Consider the following 19544-nt stretch of genomic DNA (forward strand, 5'->3'; position numbering starts at 1 on the left):
CTATTTTACAATGGACAGACTATCATTTAAATATTATTGTATCTCAAGGTGAAAAATATTAAAAAGATAACACCAACAACACAAGATTGAAAATGTGCAGCTTCTTACTGAAGACTTCTTAATTCAGATCCAGATTCTTTGCTTTCCAGATCCAGTGTGACATTTATTTACTGTTGCTCCACCACATGTGTTCAAAGCCAACCAGCAGAAGAGTCTCTCATTTGTCCTGACTGTCCCAATGTGCAGGCATCATCTGGGGATACATACATCCTCTGTTTCCACACCTGTAAATGGTTATGTGTTCCCTTTTTATATGTATATTAATACACATATGTATGTGCCTTAAGAGTGTTGTTTTTGTAGTATAATTTGAGCTTTATTTTTGTTATATTCATTATTATCATTATTACTGTACACTAGTCTTGTCGAGACTTGTAGAATAAGGAAAATATTATAGGTAAATATAAAATATATAGTTGCGTGTATCTATACATATACATACACAAATACATATATGTATTTTTTCCCTTTACGTTTTTTAAAATCTTTTTTTCTCATTCACAAATGGAAAAGTTTATCATGTATCACCGTGTGTGAAAATGATTACAGTGGTCTTGATTTTACAGTATGTGAATGAACAAATTCTTTACAAATGTACAAAAGATTGAATTACAGCGTGTTTCAGTTTCAGCGAGATTCAGTCTCAATTCAATACAATGAATAGTGAAGGTCGATAACATGTACAGAAGAATAAAACCATTTATTTAGATGGATGAGCCACGTGTTACATTGCAAAAGCCTCGCTGATAAAACTGCAGCAATAAAACAATGAATTAAACAAATTAAATAATCCACATGATGGTATTTGTTCATTTATGGAGGAGAAATTCACTGAATTCATGCGCACTCCAGCAGCCAAAGACACACTGCCTGTCAGGGGTGGGTACCTTGGCATAACATTTATTACAAGACTAGCTTGTCATAATGTATGCAACATGCAGGGATCTATTGTTAGGGGGCTTTTATAAGCCTTTGTAAAACCCAGTGATACCTGCCTGGTCCACTGGAGAAAAATGAAAACTTCGTTCGACCTTTAAGTATTTATTTGTAAGAAAAACGTTATTTTTCTCAGAAACATGGCCTTAAGTAGTAGTGTGTTGGTATCTGAAAAGGCCAAAGGTGATTAAAGTGTGACTCACAGACACAGTGTGTCCACAGCATATCACTGAAAAAACGGCTTTAAAAGTGCTTAAGGGGCTGTGGTGGGGTGTGGATGAGTAACGTAAGAGTTTCTCAGTGACGTCTAATCTGATTGGAGGACATTCACTTTTATGTTAAACATAGATTGATGACAGATATGTCCCAACCTCCAAACGGTTGACTCAGCGTTGGCCTCGCAAGGTTCAGAGCTGATTTAAAACAGTAGATGGTGTGTGGAGTCATTTTCAACCAATGAAATCTCGATTTTTAGAAATTTGGTAGGAAATGTCAAAGTTAACTCCAGTATTGATGTGTTTTATTCGTCACATCATTTAGTTTACAGCTCAAAAAACACACATTTAAGAGTGCTGAGCCTCTTTAAGTGAGCAAGAGTCAGATGTCTAAAAGGGCTTGTGAGCAATCAAACTTTAACCAAACGCTGCTTAAAACAGAATTATGCTAGTTGATAAATTGCATGTGGATGTCATAACATATTTGTAGAATAAGAGAGGAAATAAATCACACTCACTTGTAGTTACATACTGTTGCAATGTCTATTTATTATTTGCCTGTAGTACATAGCATATGCATATTTTATGCTTGCAAACAAGGAAAGGTCTAACAAGCATCCACGCACAAACATACAGCACACATACCACTCACATATGAGCAAACCTTGATGTTCAGTCCTGTACTTAAAGCAGAAAATCCAACCTAAAACAGCACTCACATATCATTCCTGTGAGTTAGCCCCTCCTGTGGTTCAAAGCCAGAGCCCACACTCTATCTGACGTGTGATTGAGCAACATTTTGTGCAGCTGTTTCATTGTTAGATTGGCAGACCATCAGCGTTGACACCCATGAGTCATTTTCCGGGGATGTGACTACATTTTCTAATTCTGTTAACATATTACAGGAAATCTATTCAGGCACAATGGCTCAAACATCCAAGTCTAGCTGAAAACTTAGCCTAGCCCAGGGTGTAAATGAAGCAGCTTTACAAAGTGCCACACTGATCAATGTACATGTAGCATTGGGAGAATGCTAGTCTTCACATGAAAGGAGCTATTTTAGACTCAAACACACGTACACAATGGTTTAACTTTGTTTATCCCCACTGTCCCATGCATTGCCAAGCCCAGTCTTGCCTTGATTAGGTCCAGACTGAGATCAAAACTCTGCTGTACTGCAGAACTGTTTCTGAGCGCAGATGAAATCAGTTGGAACTAGCTGCACATTCCTACAGGATCCCTCTGAAACGGAGCGAGGTGATGTGACAAAAATCCAATCCAAACGCCGTAATACTCTGACAATTTATTTATTAGTTTTGTGACAATGTAGTTGGACAGTTTTCTTGACACACCTTTTGTATTCTTCATTACATGACATGTACAATGACAGCTCAGCAGCAGCATTTACAGTCTAAACTGTCTGTATCATCGTCACCTTCTTGTTTCTTGAAGTTAACTGGACTCTGCTCCACATTTTAGCAGCTGGTGCCAACCTTCACTCACATGTAATCTAAGGCCATGAGGCTCCACCTTACTGATGGAGGACAATGTACAACATAAAGAGTTACGCAGATTAAAGTACTGTGCAAAAACTAAGGTGCTGACTGCCACCTCCGACCCCACAATCGCTCGCACACACATACACACACAGGCCAATAAGCCGAGTACGAACACACACCCACACAGATCACTAAAGGCATGTTTTCTGTATCAATCCTGCTAAGCAGGGGAGCTCAAATGATTTACCACTTCCTGCATAATTCAAAGTTTTACCGACTCACTTACATGCCAAAGTTAGCAGGGAGAAGGAAAACATGTCTGAATAATTGGATTTCTTTGTGCTTTAACAGTAAACTGGGTGACTTGGGTGACATTTTAAAATGTGGCTGAAAGATAATTTAGATTGAGGACTCAACTTGATGTGGAAAAATTAGTAGAAATACAACCTTTCTAAACTGAGAACATGTCGTCGCTATTGTAGAACATCTGATTCTGGCCACAATGGGGAAATAAGCATCCTAAGTCATATTTTCTGAAACAAAACCAGATTCATCCTCCATCACCAGTGTCCTGATGGTGGCACCTGCAAGCATTAACTAATTCCCCTGTGAATGTTTGTTCTAGGTCTGGTTTTATGAGGATGTTTGCCTCAGGACTTGAGATATGCAAACGCATCACACAAGCCCAACCTTGTGTATGCGTTTTTAAATTCTGTCCTTGACAGAATACATGTTTTGGACAATAACATTGGAGCCAAACATGGGATTAAATCAGTAGTTTGGTTATTGTTGTCATTGTGCTTCCACTCCTGGTCCACAGAGACAGTGGCTTTCATTACAAATCACTGCAATGGTAATGGAAATGTAGGTAAACCAAATCACATGCTTGACTTTAACATAATTACTGAATGCATATATGGTCAACTCTTGTCACAAGTCTGATTAAGCAGTGCAAATATTTCTGATTTGTATCAATGGTTTGTTAACTGGTCAACTTGTGCTTTGGCCAATAATCTGAGATCTCAATGTGACTGAGAACGTCATGAGGAGTCAATAGACTGACAGCAACAGTCTTCCAGCTGTCCATCGCATCAGTGACTAAAGCACACACTGTATTTCCTTTCACCATAAACACTGGTTCAATGGAGCCCTTATGCTGACTGACAAAACAAACACAGAACAGATTTCACAAAGCCACAGGACAAATCGATCAATCCACCAACCAAGTGGGAATTTTCTCATTAAAGATGTATACAGAGAGACAACTCGAGGCCCTGACGCTGTGGACGAGTGGGGGCCTGTGGTACATCTGTACAATATATCTGATGTTCGTAGTCTTTAGTCTGCTTTCCATCTCTGCCTGTCTTTAAATCACATCTGTAGCAGTTTTTTCAGCAGATAAGACTCTGCAACAGGCGTCTGGCTGGAGACGCATCAACGCATCTGCCAGATCTTCAGAGGGGCATGTCTTGTCCCCTTGTGTTGCAGTATGACTTCATAATAATCAGGCTTCAGCAGTCAAACAAACACAATCTGCAGCCTGATGATGGTGGTCAAATGTCCTTCCTCCTGCGTTCTGTCACAGATCGTTTCAGTGATAGGGAGTAAATAAAGGAAGTGTGTGACTGAGCACGCTTGTGTGTGTATTCGCAAATATAGAAGTGGATCTTGCAAAGGTTTCCTAATCACATCCGTTAACCGTCCTACATTCCTGTTGACTTTTCTTTACACTTGTATCCTCATATCCCCCATTGTCAGCTCCCGTCTTTTAATCCTTTCCTCGATCCAACTCCTTCTTGCTCGTCCTTGACACCAACACTCCTGTTCATTCCTCCAATCCTGTCCAGCAGGCCAACTGAGGAACTTGTGCAGCGTGCACACACACACATATACACACACGCACGCACGCACGCATACACACACACACACAAAGGGTTCATTCTAAATCTTTGACATCGTCACTGCTTTATACCACTTTACTAATCCAGGATACAGATTAGCAAGATGGAAGTTGTGTGTAGTTGTGTGTCCGTGTGTGTGTGTGTGTGTGTGTGTGTGTGTGTGTTGTCCAGTCTGGTCCACGGGTGTCTGTGTGTTTGTCAGTTGGTCTCGTAGGAGGAAAGCAGCGCGGCGTCCACGGGCTCCATGCAGGATGGGCAGGTGAAGGATCTCATCAGCCAGTCGTCTATACAGTCCATGTGGTAGATGTGCATGCAGGGCAGGAACCGGATGGGGTCTCCATACACAAAGTCCATCATACAGATGACGCACCTGTGCAGGTAAACACAGACATTCACTGTTTTCCCTTCAACTCAATTCTCCTCGTTGTTAGTCATTGTATAAAGACAGCACAAAAATGCAGAAAATAAGAGTGTAAACTCTTCAAAGGCATTTAATGATGGGAAACCATATAACTCCAATGGTTTTAACTATGTAATGTACTATATGCTATAGTTTATAATATATACAGACAATACTTTCAGTGTAAAATGTGCATTTCTGTAAAATGTCACAATATGTGAAAACAATATTAGTATTGTATGTATAACAGCACTGGAATGGTGTCACATGACATCATTTAAACTTATTCGCTTGTGACAACAGCAAGTTGTGAGGAAGCTGAGCTGTTAAATGTCATAGGTGGTTTTCTTCTTCGTTTTCATCTACAAAAAGTGCAGATGTTATCTTGTGTCACTGGTTAAATTGTAACTCTGATAATTAAGATACATTTATTTAAGTACTTTTAAAGACCTACAAACACCCCACTTAAATACCTATTACTGCAGTGAAGCAGCACCTCTCCTCCCTGTGTTGCCCTGAGGCTCTAAAACTCCCACTGCTAAGTCTGACCACGTCTACCGCGTCTACTTACTCTCTGATCTTCTTCTCAGAGCCATCCCGCCCTGGGTCATACACGCCCTTCGGGAGGTGCTGGATGAGTCCGATCCGCTGGGCAATGCGGACCTGCTCCTCCTCTGTCAGCTGAGTGGCCAGTCGGGCTTGGCTGGGTGTTGGATGGTAGACCGGCACATGAATCTGCTCCTGCAGAAAGACAAAGAGGAGACCACATTAAAAAAGGTAAATAACTGTCTGTGTCTGTGTTGTCTGGAGGTAAGCCTCAGAGGGGAGAATTTACAGAGAAACGCCCAGGAACAAGTTAGGATCACTCACCACTTCATGCAGACACCTCACTTGCAATTTCTATTTTTCTGCTGTTCTCACTCTACAGGAGTTAACTGTACACTTCTGAATAATAACTCTCTGAGTTCGGTGGAGGATTCCAAAGACTCACTGCAGACTAATATTCTGGTTTCATAAGACCTGCTTAACAAATCCCACCCTTAATGCAGCCGTTGTGAGATTTTACTTTAAAAAAGCAGAAGATGCTATTCTTGTCATCACTTTCAGTGGAAGACATGCCTGGTCTAGCAGTTGAGCCGCAACCTTTTTTTGATCATAGCACAGACACATTCAATGAACTAGAACAAAAACATTTCTTTTGATACTAAACATATTTTAGTAGAAGGAATGTCACCACCTGCCAGTACAAAACTGGTAGGCATTAGTATGTAAATCCTTCAGCATGCCTCACTACACAATGGAAGTATTCAGTTCACAGTTAACAGTTTCACAACCTGACACACATTCTTTGAATGTGTAATTATCCGTCTCATAACAGAAGGTAACTGTTGAGCTGAATGATTAATATCAAGCAACAATATTTCCAGCAGTGTTGGGGGATTACGATCACAGGCAGTAGGTGGTAGTGTTTCCCCATGCCTTGTCCAGACAGCCGCTGCAGCAGAGAGCTTCACTGGCACTTTACTCGACTTGGCTGGAGATAAATGCTTTCAAACTGGTACATAATTAAAACTTAAGCTGTGTAGTTTGGTTTTTTGTGTCATATAGACCTGATTTATACTGACGTCTAAAGTTTGAAAGATGAGCTCTGGCTAAGCTCACTCTGAGCGTTTCTCCTGGAAGTCAACCTTCAGCACGAGTCACAACAAGATTGCTCATGGCAGGAAACCTCACGGTAATGTTTCAGCATTCCTGGGAAATGCTAATCCCTGCAAAACATTTATTTTATTTGGTCTGGCCTAAATTCCACAAAGTGTGGAAAGCTGCCAGCTTCAAACTTCAAAGCAGACAGAAGCTCCGTGTCCCTCTACACTTCAGTCATCAAGAGTCTGCCTTCTGAACCTGGATGTGAAAAGTGACGAGTAGAGAGTGTTTCATTATATCTGCCATGTTTTACATATTGGCACACAAACTGTAGAGGTAGAAATTTACAGAGCAATGAAAGGTTTCCATATCAGAGAGTAATGAGTCAAACTAAATATATTACCAATATTATATAACACATGGTAAGCACTCAGTATGTTAATAGTGTTGTGAAGTGTTTGATTACATCCTTGAAGAGGATGATTGGTCATGTCACTGTCTGCCTGAAACTTTACTGCCAACATCAAGTCCATCTTAAGTATTAAAATCAAGATTATCAAAAAATTGCATACAAAAAGAAAAAAACTGAAATAATGGCATATACACAATATACAATATACACAATATCATGCTTAAAATAATTGAAATACTTTAAATAGAGCTGAAACATTTAGAAAAGAAATTTAAGTACATTTTCAAGCAAAAATTAGCAACCATTTACTAGTTCAAGTTTTGTCCAATGTGAGGATTTGCTGTTTTTCTCTGTTCTACATTACAGTTAACTGAATAACTTTGGGCTTTGGGCCGTTTGATGGACGAATCAAGACATTTGAAAATGTCACCTCTGGGAAATTGTGATGGACATTTGTAACAATGTTAAGACTGAATGTTGAGAAAACCAGAGCAGAGAGAGCAAAGCAGAGCCAATATGCTTTCATTTCCTGTATAAACAGAATGCCAAATATGATCTGAGAAAAGATAAAAGCTTTTAAAGAGATGGCAGTGGTTCATGAGATGTTCCATCTAATGTGATCTTCCATTATATCCTCGTATTTGATCAAGTAGATTTATTTGAAAGTTAGCCTACAGAAGAGTAAATAGTTTGCATAAATCTAGGGCAGAATAGGTTTGCAGACATTTTGTTTGGTGCACTACCTACGCCTTCAAGTATTTTCCTGTGTTCAAAACACAACTTTCTATTCACTCACCTCTCACTTTGAGGTCTATGACTGTGCGTCTTCCTTCCCTGCCTTCCTCCTTCTAGTCTCATAGAGTCTTATAGACTCACTACAGTCATTTGCGGTGTACGCACCAGTTCCTCCTCTCCCTCCCTAAGCCCATGATTCAGTCCACTGACTCCCTTCTCTTCCTCCTCGTGCAAAACCTTTGCCTCAGGTAACTGAAAGGAGCCAACAGCCAGGTCACGGATGAGGCCACTCTAATGCCATTAAATGAGCGCCTTCATTAACCACCTGTATATCCACACTCCTGAGATGACCTTTTGTCACAAAGCACCTTACACTTGAATGAGCTGCAGACAGGCCTTAGCAGGAAAGAAACCTGTCTCTGAGGAAATCTGCACCTTCTAATAAACATTCATCAGTTCACTAGCTGCCCTTTCTGATCTGTTTGCACGTAAATAGCAGGTAAAGTAACTACCCCGCTAAAGGTTATGGTTAGGCTGAGTGCTAGGCACGATGCTCACTTTCCACTTCCTTCTTTCTTTATGACTGAATGGTAACAGGCAGGGTTTACTTAATTTAGAGACAAAAGACAAAAGAAAGGGTGGAGGGAGGCTTTAGGTGCTTTATACAGGATAAATTAAGTACTATCTTGTCTTGTTTGTTTGTATCTAAAAAACATATTGAAAAATGTTTTAACAGAAAGCCTGTTACAAATGGTATTTGAAAGTTGTAAACAATTATCAGGTTTGAAAGAATGAACATAAGACACTGCTACTGAGATAAGTGTTATTATGGGAAATGTAGTATCCAGTGTTTTTGTAGCTGACCCGTACTAAGGATGAACACATATCTCTCATATCTCTTCACTAATTTGCTGAAGTATCCATCTCAGGCCACATTTGAGCTGGCAACAGCCCACCAATCACCTCAATAGAAAATGTCACAGTATTTCTATTGTTTACTTAGCCACCTTCATGACGAAAGATAAAATAGTTGCCACTGTAATAACTTTATATAATTGTAAAATCCTGTCTGAGTATTACAAACACTAGTGTGATATTTGGGTGTCTGATAAGCCTTTAAACGCATTAAAGTGTTATTCAGACTGGACTTTGTGCACCATATTTCATGTTCTCACTAGTACTTTAAACATCTCCCCACCAATGCAGCACTGTTTTAACCCAGGGCTGTTTTTGGTTTTTAAATTTGAATGTTAAATTATTAAATTAAAGCTGCAATTCTGAAACCTGAGGGGACATTGTCTCTTTTTTCTGACTGCACAGCTACTTTGATGTGGCTGTGTAGTCAAAATGTCATCAACGACTGAGTGAATATGACTATGTTATCATCCTAAATGATGAAATTAGAGACAATACTGAAGCTATCTTTTTATGTTAAAAGGTTTTCATAGAAAACACGCAGAGCAATGATGTCAAAGCCAACTAGCAGTCAGCCTCTCTGCACCGCAGCATTTTAAACCATGAGTCAGCATAACTTTAGTAGTTGAAGCTGCTGTTCCTTTGACAGCCACTCCTTTCGCCCATGTCATAAAGACACGCAGCCAGGCAGCAGGAATAAAAGCTACAGACAGGGCCTCAGAGGGGGCAGCAGCTGCACTCTGTTTGTGTGTGTGTGTGTGTGTGTGTGTGTGCGCGTGCGTGTGTTAGAGTGGTTAACTGTGCAGTGGTCAGCAGTGTAATTGTTGTCATATGCCTCTCCTTTCCTTGATGCCTGGTGTGTCAGTCAGTGACAACTGTTCATTATGTGACCTCAGTCTGACCAGAAGGACAACAATCACAGGCACCAAGAGTGAGAAGAAGGAGGCAAAGGTGAAACTGTGACTTTGAGGGGAGCCAAAGCACAGTCCCAGGTTCCTCTGCCAAGCATGCTGTAGGCTGTAGAGCCAGGCACACGGCGGCAGAACCTGTCAGCCTGCCAGGCCCACAATGCTAATGGTGAGCTGGACGGATGGTGAAGATTGTAGATAGCAAGGAATGAGAGATAGAGAGGGGCGCTAGCTTCTCCATCATCCACCACTAATTGAAAAAAAAATTAAAGAAAATAGAGAGGGCATGTGAAAGATAGAGGCACTCTCAGCCCACAAGTTCAATAACAGGCAACAGCTTTAGCTTCAAAAGCACACACACACACACACACCCATTTGATAAAACGTAGTTTGAACAACAAACCCAACAGCGAAGATTTCCTCCATTGCCGCATGTGTGCATCTGTTTTTATGGTGTGTGTGACCATGTAAAGGATGCACCATCACCTGTTCAATTTTCTAGGCATGGTGTTGGTTTTTGGCATACACAGATCTCCTATATACTCTACATAATTAACATTAATATGATGACACCACTTTAAATGATAGGTTTGGCCAGTTTGTCTGCTCTCTGAGTAATGTGTTGGAAAATGACACAACAGTTCTGAATACTCTCCCAGGCTGCCTAATTAATGGATTTTTATTCTAGTTTTACAGTTCAACAACAACATGTTCAAGCAACTCTGCAGACTTGAAACACGGCTATTAAAAGTGTGTAGTTTTATAATTCTTGAAATGCCCTTCACATTACGTCGCAGGTAACAGGTTCCATAGCCTGCACAGGAACTTTTATTACCACTCCTACAGCAAAACCCCCTTTACACTAAACGCAATTCAAGCTAACCACATCCTCTGTTCACTATGAATGAGGACATTACCGACAGTCTCTTGTCAAGCCGCCAAGAAGTTAACATTTGATACTGAAAAGTTGGGTAAAATATCACTATAAGTCTTCAAAGGGGAAAGTGCTGTGTACTACAGTTTTCCTCCTGTGCTTTTAAGAGATAAGGTCACCTTGATGACTATGAAAAAATTGTAATACACAAGAACACAACCTGTTGCATGCTTTTGTATTCTAGGAATAGTACTGCTTTATTTCCCCTTCATGCCATGGCGTGGCATTTACAAAATTTATCCGAAGCTGGCAGACAGTAGGAATTTCAAACCACAGGTCCTGGCTGTGGCGACATGATGCTGGCATACCAGAGAAGAGCAGCCCGAGCATTTAAGGGCTAATGTGTATGTGGGGAAAGGGTCGCAGACAAGCAGCATGATGACTTGGCAAAATTCAAGTTTTCAACACATGCTGTAATAACAGCTTAGTGACAAGATATTATAAATACAAAAATTGGTTTTGTCTACAAATCAAACCTCAATCATATTCAGTGCCGGAAATATCTACCTGCTAAATGTGGCTGTATCTTTTGTGAAACCTAAGCAGTGTCAATATGCACTTAAGGGGAAGAAACATGAAGCGGTCGTGGGCTCTGAAATCTTAGACCTCTGTCTAGTGACTTCAGAGTAACAAAATCTTTGGACAAGATCTACAGACACCTGCACACAATGCAGGCAGGCCAGCACTCAGTTGATCACATAAACATGCACATGCAATCTGGACAACAATAGGAGGAGAAGGACAGGATGTGTTTGTTGATGTGATAACAGGACAGGCAAACAGCGTCATGTATGTGCGCATTGCATTACTTCATCAGCCTGTTAAAGCAGGAAGTCAGGGGCGTTGATGCAGGCTGAGAGTATTAACGCTAGTATTTACACATAGCACATGATGAAGCTCATACAAAGCCTCTACTGTAGTCACACAAAAACTGTGAATGATGCACATAATGAACATATCTTAGTGGAAAAGGAAAGCGTGCATTTGGAGGAAACATAGTTAAGTAAATAATAGAAAGTAATACTATATATTTTCAATTATTTTGCAATTTTGCAAGCAGCCTTAAAGCTAATCCAGCCAGAGCAGCATCAGCCAATCAAAACAACTATCAGGGGAGTTGTGACAGACTGTGCCACATTATGTGGACATTATCCGGAGTGCGCCACATTATCTGTTATCACATCAGCAAACACATCCAGTGATGCTAATGACTGGCCCTGGACAGCCTTTCACTTTATGTTATGCTACTGCAATATAAAGACCACAACCACCCTGACCCCTCTGATCACATAAGCCAGCACTGTCAACTATCTCTGTGAGGAGTCGTGGAGAGACGAGACTTATTTGAGTCCTGGTCCTTGTGGCGAGTGCTCAGGAACAGAAACCTCTATGTGGCTGTGTGTCGGCCAAAGCCCGCAGACATGTCACTGACCTGCAGCACAATGGCTTGTTTGTCAGCACTGCCCCCTACGCCCCCCAAATGTTTCTGCTAACATATTAGGACAAGACGGTTGGTGTGTCACAAAGGGCTGGCTGATTGCGTGTATTGCAAGGCTAAAAACCGTCACTACGTCTGATTTAAGTGGCTTCGTCATACATTTAAAGAAGCCAGAAGCACTTTGGATGAACTCATCTGGTGAACAAATTAATGTTATGTGAGGAAGTCGCACTCTTTTCCTGCCTTCTCTGACTGTGGCATAATCTACAAGAATAACCATTTGGATGGAGGAACCTTCCAACCACAGTGGCCAATGACTTTTTTTTTAGCACATGTACAAATTTAGGTTGGGACGAGACATTTTCTTCGAGCTTTTAAAATATTACACACACATATTAAATTATTATACCTTATTGGCAATACACCAGAAATTATACACTGTTGCCATCCGGTCCGTGTTCACAATGTTTTATTACAAACAGGCCGAGAGCTGTAAAAATGAAGTCGTGCAGACAGACAGATAAATGTGACAGTTTTGTCGCTGCCATCCTGCATCAGCCAGCTTCGCCATACGAGCTGCATGGAAATTGAATTCTGGCGAGTGACATGAAGTCCAGCTGCACTTCACTGAATCTTGCAGTATGTGTTTATTTATGTTGTGTGGTGTTGAAAAGAGCTTAGAACAAAACTACTGATTAGGAGCTTTCTCAGCTGATACTGCATATGTGATCGTCATACTAAGACTAAAGACAAACAGTTAAAAATAGGAAAACAATATCTTTTAATGGAATATTAAGGTGGGGATAGATACTCTATGGTCTATGTTACGTGCTGATGCCATTATGTGTTACCATGGTTAACAAATGATTCATATTTACCTCACTTTTACAAATTGCTTATCACTTCCTTCACAGCCAGAAGATGGCTTTAACAGTAGTTGCACTTTTGAATTCATGCTTAGAGGCGGACTGAGAGCCTCCTTTCAGGCAGTTCCTCCCTCCCTTCTCCTGCACTCTCCCTCGTCTCCACTCCCGGTTTGACAGCTAATTAGAAAGCACCTCTAAAGTAAACTTTTTCTCCCCGTTTCTTCTGACCAAGCTGGCTGAGCTCAAATCAAAGTGCTGACTGCGAGCCCTCTCATCTTAACGGCAATGCAGTTGGTTGACAGACTCTGTGCTCCTCCATTGTGTGTCTATCTCCTGCAGTCAGTGGTTTGTGCGCACTGCTCTACTAAAATATCTGACAGGAGACTTGGCCTTGTCTTTGACCAGAGCAGCAGGCGCTTATTTTACATGTTTTGGACTCTTTTTCTCTTCGAGGGATCCTGTTCACACAAAAGTGAGAAAAACAGTGAAAAAGTCAGAAAACTGAAGTGTGCTGTATTAAGAAAGGCCAAGTCCAGCTACCAAACACACACAACCACAGTGAATCTTTCAACGTTTGCAAGGTGTCCTAGCCAATAAGGTTTGGCCATAAAGTTAGCTGACAGCAGCAGAAAGGCCTTTGTGCCAAACTGAATGTGATAAATAAAAACCCCTGTCACTGCTCCCATCTCCGAGTCTTATGGGGAAGATTACAAGCCATGCCAGGGGGCCAAACACACACACACACACACACACACACACACACACACACACACACACACACACACACACACACACACACACACACACACACACACACACACACACACACACACACACACACACACACACACACTCTCCCTCTTAAATGCAAACACACAGGGGTGCCTTATCTCTCGTAGCCCAGTCCCACTGCGATGAGTCAGCTCTCGTCTCACCAGCTGCTTTCCAAATCACCACACTCAACACACTGGGTGTTGTATGAAACACACACACACACACACACACACACACACGGCCTTTACAATATTAGGAGCGCAAACCGAAGTGCATCTCCGTCTGCTTTTCAGCCTCCCTAACTGATACGGTACAAACATGAAGACAACTCACACACACACACACACACTTTGATATTATTTTGACAAGACATTAAACGGTCCACTAGCCTAAGTGGTTGGCTCAGAAGTCTGATCTCATCCACTTAGCTTTCAACATCCACCCATCCTATGTGTCTGCAGACCATGTCTACGTGGACTGCAATACTCTGATAATAAACTAAGAGGACGCTAAATCAACAGTATCGTTTTTTTAAGGTTGTAGCTGTTGTCTTATAATTAAACTAAGACATGTAGACTATTCCAGTTTATGTTGTGTTTTTGATGGGAATTTTAGACATGTACTATACAAATTAAACTTAAATGAGCTTTTAACTTATGCTGCAATACATACAGCAGAGTTACTGCTGGGCGGCACGTGCTGCATCATCTGTTGCCAGGCTAGTTTTTGAAAGTGGCCAACACACATCAAGAAAAAAAAAAAACACAGAAAGGTAAATATCAAACATTAGGCAGCCTTTCAGTTGTTTATACATTTATATGTTAAAAATACATGTTTCTGCATCTATATTTTGGTAGATTTAGATACCCTTCGGCAAGTTCTGATCAGCTTTTGGTCTGGTAACCTTAATCGAGTAAGTATCGAGTAAGCCTGTGTGTGTGCGTATAACAAATGAATACAATAATCTTGACCAATAATAAAAATGTGTAACATTGCACTTATGAAATCTTAATTCTAAATGAATACATACCATATCCAAAATTCTTTTAAAACACAGTAAACGTCTTTTTAACCTGTTTTACTGCAACACCTGTTCCATTATCATCTATGTCACTGTTTCTCTAGAATGAGTGTCGACATGAGTAACAAAACATTCAACAAGTTCATTCGAATTATTGCTCAAATGTTGTTCAAATTAATGTGAAAACTCTCAAGTTTCTGAGAATACTGTCCACATGCGACCCTTTGTTTGTTCAATCGATGACGAAATTTGGCCTTGAGCCTTGCTGATGCTAGTGTATAAGCTTTTCAGCCAGGAAATGATTTGTCTCTGGCCGGGTAGAGGATAGACTCAGCTCCAGACGCTGGAATTCACCCTCCTCTGATTCACAGCTGACTGTGGATTCCCAGGAAACACGGTCTGATCGGTGTCAATGAGACAGACAAGCTCAAGCAGCAGCAGACGTTCATAACCCTCAGGGCGAGCATGCCGTTAAATGCATGTTCCCCACTTACCTGCTGTTTAAAATAATTTCAAGCTAAGAATGATTGTGACACAAAAATGAGTCAATTCCACAATACTTGGAAAGAAATCCTCCATATCTGCTCCCTGACTTCCCAGGGATCTGAAATGTTCGTTTCACAACAGAAACCAGCTATTACGATGTCTGGGTCTGAATCATGGGCCATATAAAAAATACAGAGTACAGCACAATTCAGCACTGGACATTAAAATCTTACTTAAATAAATAAATTGCATCTAGTTAGCTATGACATATTTGTATTTCAATGGTGATGGGTAGCTTTTACAACATAATTAATGAATGAAAAATCTGTTTTTAGGCAGATATATAATGTATCCATCTGATTTCAGTTCTGTTTTTTTTGGTTTGGTTTGGTGTTTTTTGTGGCTGTAAAAACGATACTTGGGTTGGTTCTAAATTACCGTCTTTGTTCTGTATTCATTCTCTGTAACTTAAGCCCAGCCAGAGCTCATGTTGTCTTTGTTTTGGATTTCACTGTTGGGATTCCCGGCATCAAGTTTTTCACCATGACTAACAAAACCTCACCCTCTGGTATGAAGGATAGACCCCCAGCACAGCGAGTACAATGGCATTTGCACCCAGGCACATACTTGACCACTTTTTAAAAAAAATAAATAAAAAAGGCAAAATAAATTTCAAATCAAGTATAGTGGAGCCTTTAGTCCCTCTGCTAACACACACACACACACACACACACACACACACACACACACACACAGCACTTCCAAAGTGTGTTAAGCTCAACTGCAAGCACAAAAATGTGTGCTGTGTTCTCAGGCTGGGTTCAGATGGTGAAGGTGCTGATTACTGTGGTCACCAGGGAGAAAAGAACCGGCAGGTCTGAAAGAGTCCTTTATAAGTAGCTTTTAACTAGTTAGTTAACGCTCTTGTGAAACTGCACACAGACTTTCTCAAAACAACTGAAAGCTTAGTCAGAACGCTGCCAAAGAAACTGAGCAATGTTTGTGCTGCTGTACACCATCACTCCTCTATGATACCAGAGCTGGCTGCTTTGGCCTAATTACACACTGCTGTATGCCAGACATGACATACTTGTGGCAACCTGGACATGACTACATAACAAGGACTCCAGGTCCTGTTCAGTTACTGTCTTTTACTGACTCTGACGAGCCCCAGTTAGTGCCTCTCACATATTAGCATACATTTGGCTTAAAACTATTTTCTACCATGCTTCGGGCAGAATTTTATTTCATATAACTGGTTAGAGTCAGAACAGCAGTAAGTGGTAAAAATGTTTTCAAATATTGTCACTTAATTACCTTTAAGAGATACCAATGCTTACCTCTGTGACCTGAATGTCAATACATGAAAGGCCCAGTCTGATCAGAACTGACCCTTTTCAATTCAAACTGTCCTTTCTCACATCAGGTATATCTGTTAATGTGATTTCAGCTTTTAAGTCTGACTTAAATATATAAAAAAAAAATCAAAAGACTGAAAGCAGCCTCTCTGATACAACAATGTGTGTTTGTCATACATATATTTTTAGTGGTTCTTAGAACTGTTAGAAGACTTATTCATTGATGGTCTGGTTTTTTTTAAAGACATTTAAGTATTAATAATAATACAAAGATAAGGCAAGACAACACTCACCTCCCGAATAATGGTGATACCGTGAGACCTTAAAGGACCAAAAACTACCAACTCATAACTGGTCAACATGCATGTATGGTGGCTGATGGTTAGAAGCAGATCGAGATTTCCTGGTCATACAATGCATACATATGTGTGTGTGTATGTGTATATACAATGTATAAATATGTGTGTGTGTGTGTGTGTGTGTATGTATATGTATATATATATATATATATACACATGGTCAAAGTAATTTAGATCTTCAAAAGGGGAAACCAATAATCTGTGTATACAGCATTAAAAAAAACACGACTCTGTGTTGTTTTTACATTTATCTTCATATTTAGTAAACAAAATTTGGCATGTCAAATCTAGAAAGACAATTGTCAACGTCAAATTTAGCTTTTCCTTCATCTTCATCTCTGATGTAAATAGTTTGAAAGAAAGGCTTGCACTTGGTTACAGTGTAGAGAATCTAAAATCCAAAATTAAGACGCTCTCTAAAATAAGAGCCGTCATGCTGTACTGACTGGAGATCGCCTTCACTTTCCCGTGCTTTAAAAACACTTCTCTTAAATCTACAGATAAGGCTTGGCTTAACCCAGTAACAGACACACACACTCTTCCTCCTATGGCCTTACATAACACATGCCAGCTGTCTGTTCACATAGAAAACCACACAAGTGAAGGCTATCACCATGAATCATATTTACAGCTACAACATGACCTGGTCTTTTTGTAGATTATCTAATTCTGGAAATAAGGACAGCAGACAAACAAAGTTGCTGCCCTGGAGGGGATATCTGTGAAAGAGGCAGCTGAGAAAGTTATGAGAGTCAAAACGGCAAAACTCCCTCTTTAATGGAGAGCTGGGGTTCGTTTCAAGCACATTAATTAATTACAGTTTATACAGTTAAAGTTAACTACAGGCCATAAAAGACGCGTCTGTGCGTCTTAGTTAATGCAGCCAAAACTGCATGGTTCAGTGTGTTTGGATGACGGCTACAGCAAGTGATGCTCTGATCATATCGGTGAAGGATGAATCATAATATGACTTCGGGGAAATGGTAGACAGAGCCAAGACCTTCGGATATAACAAAGCGGATTAGTGTCAAAGCCTGTGCAGAAGGGACGGGGTCAGTGGGCTGGGTTGCTGGCCAAGTGTTAGATCTGTAAACAGCTGATCAAGCCTCACATATTGTTTTTCTAACACCAGTTTCTTTGTGTCTTCTCGTTTTGCTGAAAGGCAAAAAAAAAATAAAAATAGCAAACTGGGCCAGATCTGCTGGACATCACACGACATTATCTAACTAAACTTCAGGTGTTTCATCAATTATGGTAACGTTATGACAACAGTGCAATGGCTAGCTGGTCGTGTTTTGGTCCAAACTGTAGGTCAAAGTTACCTGGTAGGGGGGCGGTGGCTCCTGGTCCGGGTCAGCACCGTCTCCGTAGCTGGCCCGGTCCGACTGAGATTCATGTAGCAAAGAAATATCATCCGAGGTCGGAGATTTCAGACAGTTTCCCATCTCCTTCCTCTTTGGTCAAACTCTCCCCTCCCTCGGTTGTCGTTAAACAGTGGGATTTCACGGACCACTCTCACGGATAATGTCAGGGGGACGAGAAGGCGTCGAGGAGGCGTTTTTCCATACACAGCTGATGAATCTCCTCTCCCAGACGACGGGAGGGCTGCTCAGCTCAACAACAACACAACATACCTCAGCTAGCAGCTAGCCACACAAAGAGCTAGCCTGCTAACACCAGCTAGCACTCGCAGGGGGGCATCTACTCGGTTGTCCACAAAAAAAAATCACGACTGAAGCAACCTCACGGGATTTTATGTCCGCAGAGGAAGAGAGGCGGAGAAATTATTGACGTCCCTCATTTAAATGGACAAACCCGACCGCAGTCTCCCTGGCTGAGACCTTCCTGTCTGTCAGGGACTTTCCAGTTTGCAGCTGCCAGACTAACGACAAAAGGTGGTGACGTAGCGACACGAAGCACCGCCCCCTCGGAGAAAGAGCCAATGAGCTTACGCCTACATTCAGGAAGCTCTTTCCCACAGCAAATCAGATTCGTGATCACATTGCCCTTCGCTAAAAACATAAACATAGAGCTAAAATCGAGCAATGTAGCTTTGTTATTGCAATTTCAGGGCAGTTTTGCCATGATCAGTTCTTGCCTCAAATACATTATCATCCTCTAATTCACGGTTCTGTCTGGTCAATTACTGTCCTGTTTGCGTGTTTTCAATTGAATATGATGTGTATACAATACCAATAGCCCTTGTCTACTTATACGTGGCTGCCATTGCACTACATATCAACAAGATGAGATGAATTTAATATCACTAATGGATTAAATCACATGTATGAGAACAACGGCTGCAAAAATCCGCATGCCTCCTTGTTGTGCAAATAATTGCACTTTGTACTGAACACAGTATATATTATGGTTGTTTGTGGTGCACAATTGACATTAAAAAAAAAACACAACAAAATATGGCATATGTTTTTTTAGTTGCGTATTATCATTTCATCTTAAATTGAAATAGAAACATTCAGTATGCAGAGGAATCTCATTCTGCTTGGTGGTAGCCTGCCCAGAAAAATATACTGATTGTAAACATCACAATGCCACTAAATTTGGTTAGAGTTTCTTTGGGATACATCTACGAAACCAAAGGGGGAAAAAGAAAAATAAGCTTAATTTATTATTAGAAAATGAAATATAATTTGTTACTGGGATATTCTAGAGAGCAACTACT

General features: G+C 40.7%; 1 protein-coding gene across 1 annotated transcript; it reads right to left on the reverse strand.

Moving 5' to 3' along the window:
- Positions 1–1758: 1758 nt before the first annotated feature.
- On the reverse strand, positions 1759–18721 carry rnf11b (ring finger protein 11b). The gene is made up of 3 exons (XM_070832604.1): positions 18184–18721; positions 5583–5752; positions 1759–4981 (listed from the first exon to the last, which is right to left on the reverse strand). Exons 1-3 carry the CDS (start codon positions 18304–18306, stop codon positions 4810–4812), a joined length of 465 nt encoding a protein of 154 aa, XP_070688705.1. The 5' UTR covers positions 18307–18721; the 3' UTR covers positions 1759–4809.
- Positions 18722–19544: the final 823 nt, after the last annotated feature.

Source organism: Pempheris klunzingeri, chromosome 6, assembly GCF_042242105.1.
Source record: "Pempheris klunzingeri isolate RE-2024b chromosome 6, fPemKlu1.hap1, whole genome shotgun sequence".
NCBI classification, from domain to species: Eukaryota; Metazoa; Chordata; class Actinopteri; order Acropomatiformes; family Pempheridae; genus Pempheris; species Pempheris klunzingeri.